Source organism: Peromyscus californicus, unplaced genomic scaffold (assembly GCF_007827085.1).
Source record: "Peromyscus californicus insignis strain IS unplaced genomic scaffold, ASM782708v3 Scaffold_15__1_contigs__length_86483966, whole genome shotgun sequence".
In the NCBI taxonomy this organism is placed as follows: domain Eukaryota; kingdom Metazoa; phylum Chordata; class Mammalia; order Rodentia; family Cricetidae; genus Peromyscus; species Peromyscus californicus.
The window spans coordinates 62,624,748-62,629,606 of NW_026294447.1; the positions used below are offsets into that span (position 1 = coordinate 62,624,748).

Below are 4,859 nucleotides of genomic sequence, written 5' to 3' on the forward strand. Positions count from 1 at the left end.
CTGCTGCCAGCATGGCATGTTAGGAATGGGGTGCTCCGTGAGAACAGGACCTGGAGGGAGGTCCAGCCCGGAGCCTCGTTAGCCCCCTTTGATGTCCTCCCAGCTGGCCCTTCTACCGAGAGCCTCACAGTCGGGTTTCTCCTACAGGGTATACAACTAGAGAGCTAAGGTCTAGGCCCTGACATGTGTGTCCTTGTGGGCCACTGGGGAGGTCTGGCCAGGAGGTATAACTGCGACTAGTGGGACAATCAGCCCCGCCCCTACATCCGGCCACCTCCGCGGGTCGGGGTCCAGCGGTCTGCCTGTGGTAGGTGAGCAGAGTCACCTTAGTGGCCGTCTGAGATTGGAGGGCTACAGAGGAATTTCAGGGTGTGAAGAGGACTGATGAGACCTGCCTGACGATTTTTTGCAGTGTGTTGAGGCCAAGTGGACAGACCACGGGGGCTGGAGTGGATGCCGGGTTGTCTGGCACCTAGTGCCCCCTGTCATGGGCGCAGGAGCTGCGCAGAACTGTCGTCATGGCAACCCGTGCTACGCAACGGCCCTAGGACCCGGGTCCTCTCTTGGCTAGGGTCTGAGCGTCCCGGGGGCGCAGGGCGGGGCCTCGGCCGGAGGCGGTGCCCGCGGCGGAGGGGCGGAGCGCAGCACCGAGCGCCTGGGCCCCCGCGCTGAGGCTCGGCGGGGCCGGCCGGCGCGCTGCATCTGGCCGGCCCGGTAGGCGCGGGATGCGAACGGCGGGGCAGCAGGAGGCGGGCTGCTGGGCTGAGCGGGTCGGTGGAGCTGGGCGGTAGGCGGCGGCTGCAGCGGCAGCTAGCTGGGCCTGTACTATTCCCGCCCCCAGGCTGCAGGCCGTGGGATGGGCAGGGGCAGCTGCATGGCGGCGGAACCAGGCCCAGCCACCACTGGGGAAACCTTTAGTGGGAAAAGACAAACTGAGACACAACCTGCTGGGAGCTGTTAGACCCTCCTGTCCGGGGTCGAGGAGGGAGGACCCTTGTTTGCCTCAGCCTCTCTTTTGGAGGTACCAAGCGAGTAGGGGGTCCTTGCAAAGCTGAGGGAGAGGCAGGCATTTTAGAGCTTGGAGGCCCCGAATCTGTGTGTGATGTTTGAGCAGTGGGCAGGCTTGGTAGGGATGGACATTTGGGCCTGGCATGAGAAACCCAGGGTAGGTGGACCTGGGCTTGGTCCCTGAGAACATGGCTAGGACAGAGTGTGGGGGAGGGGACACCAGGCTTGGGTTCTGGCTTTCCGGAGGCCGGGACACTCCTAGGGGTTGGAGTCTGTCCATTCCTAGTTTAAAGCCTTTTGCTCGTGGCGTTTGGCATTTGACAGTGACTGAGCAAAGGAGTGATGGCGTGCAGATGATGGGGAGGAAGGATTAGCCATCAGAGCCTATTTGGCCTGGACAGTTGCTAAGAGGAAGGGAATTCTCAGTGTTTGGCTGTAGCCAGTGGAGTTGCAGGTGGGTCAGGACTGGGCCCAGCCTGTGCTTCCTGGGAGAGGAGTACTTAACCAGTGGGCATGAAAATGGAGTGTGTACCTGAGAAGCAGGCGTGTGTGGATTTTTGGAGCCCTGGTGTGGGCAGATGCCTCCCTCAACACATTATTGAAACTGTGGTGTAGCTGTGAGAACCCAAAGAGTAAATAGAGGGGCCAAGGCTGAGAGGAGGAAGGGACCGTGGAGTTTGAGGGTGACTGTGGTGTCACCAGGAGGCAGGTTGAATGCATCACGGTCACGGGTGACAATAAATTTTATGTCTTTGTCTAGACAGGACAGTGAACAGAGAGCCCTTGTACCAGGTGTTAGGGAGAGGAGAGCCCTGCTTGGAAGTGACTTTCAGCTGGGTGGGTGAAGGCTGCCCGAAGTGTGAACAGGCCCAGATACGAGTGCCCACGATCTGGGTACCACAGACATGACAGCCAGTGCTGGGGACTGAGGAAGAGACAGTGTGGCGACAGTTTTCCTGAGGTTGGCCCGGAAGGTGGAGGGAAGCAGGCAGCAGAAGCCCGGACCGGTCAGAGGAACTGGAAGTGCAAGTGTGCTGGTTCAGGTAAAAGGAGACGGCAGGAGGCGTGCTCAGGAGAGAGAGCACTTCTCCAGGGCCATAGCTAGCTGTGGTGGGTCAGGGAAGATAATGATCTGCTTTGTCCTAAACAACCTCAGGAAGGGGAGAGACTGAGTTGTGGAGAGAGGAAAGGGGGGGTGGTGCAAGTCATAGAAAAGTACGAGGGGCTGGTAGGATGGATTTCTCAGGATTCGAATGACTGTCCATCTACGATCGAAAAACTTGCTCAGTGCCTTGTCTCCAGGGTGGGACCTGGGTCTCCAATTCTAGTGCGCTTAGTACAGCGCAGCACCAGGCAAGGATGCCCAGAACCTCCAAAGAAGCAGCCTAAAGCTCCTGTCAGAGCCAGGAGAGACGGAGGTGTGGGTCCAGCCGCGACAAATCATCAGGGCTTTTAGAATGCGAGTGGGGATGGGGGAGGGAGGGGGGAACCACTTCCGTTCCTTTTCCTTCCTGGCGGTGGCGGGAATGAGATCGGTCCCTCAGGTGGGGCTTCAGCGCCCTCTGGAGGCCCCGTTCCCGGGCTCCAGGTCTCGGGTGCTAGCAGCGGCGCGTGCGTGCGTCCAAGGAGGCCTCCTGCACCGGGCGTGGGGACAGCACCACACGCAGGAAACAGCCAGGCCTGGGAAGGCTGCCGTGTGCCCTACCAACCCTAATCTCGGTGACACTCTGCAGCACAATCTCACTTGTATCTGGTCTTTCCCAGGTTCCGAGCTCGCCGCCCGGGAGCGGCAGCGCGCTCCGGGCAGCTGGACAAACCCCGCGCCCGGCTGCGCTGCGCCATGCCGGAGGGCTGAGCGTCGCGGACGCTGCTCTCTGGGACACAGCAGGACTTGGTCCCGCTTTGCGTGGGGACTGCGCGCGCCAGGGCCGAGCCCGGGCCGCTGACCATGGTGCTGCCGCCTCCGGACCGGCGCCACGTGTGCCTGACCACGCTGGTGATCATGGGCAGTATGGCCGTCATGGACGCATACCTGGTGGAGCAGAATCAGGGCCCGCGCAAGATCGGCGTGTGCATAATTGTGTTGGTAGGCGATGTGTGCTTCCTGTTGGTGCTGCGCTACGTGGCCGTGTGGGTGGGTGCCGAGGTGCGCACGGCCAAGCGTGGCTACGCTATGATCCTCTGGTTCCTCTATATCTTCGTGCTGGAGATCAAGCTCTATTTCATCTTTCAGAACTACAAGGCGGCGCGGCGTGGAGCGGCCGACCCGGTGGCTCGCAAGGCGCTGACACTGCTGCTGTCCGTGTGCGTGCCGGGCCTGTTCTTGTTGCTTGTGGCACTAGACCGCATGGAGTATGTGCGCACCTTCCGAAAGCGCGAGGACCTTCGCGGCCGCCTCTTCTGGGTGGCTTTAGATCTGCTGGATCTGCTGGACATGCAGGCCAACCTCTGGGAGCCGCCGCGCACCGGGCTGCCTCTGTGGGCCGAAGGCCTCACCTTTTTCTATTGCTACATGCTGCTGCTGGTGCTGCCCTGCGTGGCGCTCAGCGAGGTCAGCATGCAGGGGGAGCACATCGCACCGCAGAAGATGATGCTGTACCCGGTGCTCAGTCTGGCCACCGTCAACGTGGTGGCTGTGCTGGCCCGTGCCGCCAACATGGCACTCTTCCGCGATAGCCGAGTCTCCGCCATCTTCGTGGGCAAGAACGTGGTGGCGCTGGCCACCAAGGCCTGCACGTTCCTCGAGTACCGTCGCCAGGTTCGCGACTTTCCACCACCCGCCCTCGCGCTTGAGCTGCAACCACCTCCTTCCCAGCGCAACTCGGTGCCGCCACCTCCGCCACTGCATGGTCCGCCAGTGCGCCCCCACGGGCCCTCGCCCACTCGCGATGCGCTGGACACGTGACAGGCCCCCCCCCCCCCCCCCCCCCCCCGCGGGCCGCACAGACGCTGGACTAGCTGCGCGGTTTGCATGGGATGGGATGGGGCAGGCTCCCATTTGGGACAGGGGCTGTGAATACCTGTGCAGTGCCTGGGGTGCCGGGGCCGCGTCTGCTTCTTCATCTCAGGAATCTCTCGGACCACGGACCCTCAACTTCCACTCCACCGGCTCACCTTGATGCACAGGGGCAGTTTGGTGAGGCCTGGTCCCGAGTGGAGATGCCTCAACCTCTGCCTGCTGCTGGGCTGCCAGGGTGGGAAAGGGAGGGCTGTGTTCCAGGAGATCTGGACCTATGGTAGGGGCCCCTGGCTCAGAGTTTGGGGCCAAGGAGGCCTCTGTCATTTTAAAGACTTGTGTTTACAATTTTGTACCCAAAGCCTGGCTGTTCTTCCTGTTTCACAAGTCCCCTGCCTAAGAGCTGGGCAGAGTGGCGAGGACTGGTGAGTGCTGGCGGCCGCGGGGCAGCCAGGCACTTCTGGAACAAACAGGTATTTCTGGGGTCTCTTCTTCAGGTGGTTCTCAGAAGTTCCTGGGTGAGGTCCATTGTGGCCTGTGCCAGAGACACTCTTCTCCCTCGTCAGTGCGTCTGTCCCTACAGACTCTGCTCTTACTGAGGTATCCTGACCCCCTCCCCCCAATTCCCCAGTCTCCACAGTTGTCCAGGCCTCACGTCCTCGCTCAGGTTCAGAAGTGTCCTATACTTCCGCCCCTTCCCAGACTCCCTCTGCCTGTGGTGACTCGGGCTCATGACTGCCGGTATCAATGGGATCAGGTGCCAGCTTTGTTCCCAAGTTGAAGCTGCATGCAGCCTCAGCCAGAAGAGCCGTCTGGCCTCATGTCACCCCAGCCTGGCCCTGCCCCAGACACTAGCCAGTCCCGCAGTGCCCTGGCCCAGTGCACAGGCCTTGAT

The 4,859-nt window shown here is 61.5% G+C and overlaps 1 protein-coding gene across 3 annotated transcripts; it reads left to right on the plus strand.

Annotated features, from left to right (window-relative positions):
- Nucleotides 1–614: 614 nt before the first annotated feature.
- On the plus strand, nt 615–4,319 carry Tmem121 (transmembrane protein 121). Of its 3 annotated transcripts, XM_052739162.1 has the most exons (3): nt 750–1,021; nt 1,769–2,051; nt 2,773–4,319. In XM_052739162.1, exon 3 carries the CDS (start codon nt 2,957–2,959, stop codon nt 3,911–3,913), a length of 957 nt encoding a protein of 318 aa, XP_052595122.1. In that variant the 5' UTR covers nt 750–1,021; nt 1,769–2,051; nt 2,773–2,956; the 3' UTR covers nt 3,914–4,319. The 3 variants fall into 3 exon arrangements, with proteins under 3 accessions (XP_052595120.1, XP_052595122.1, XP_052595121.1); XM_052739160.1 differs by lacking the exons at nt 750–1,021; nt 1,769–2,051 and adding an exon at nt 615–714; XM_052739161.1 differs by lacking the exon at nt 750–1,021 and having other exon boundaries at nt 1,040–2,051.
- The last annotated feature ends 540 nt before the right edge of the window (nt 4,320–4,859 follow it).

Coding starts and splice junctions, on each gene's coding strand:
- Tmem121 (XM_052739160.1), top strand. CDS start 2,957: ATGGTGCTGCCGCCTCCGGACCGGCGCCACGTGTGCCTGACCACGCTG.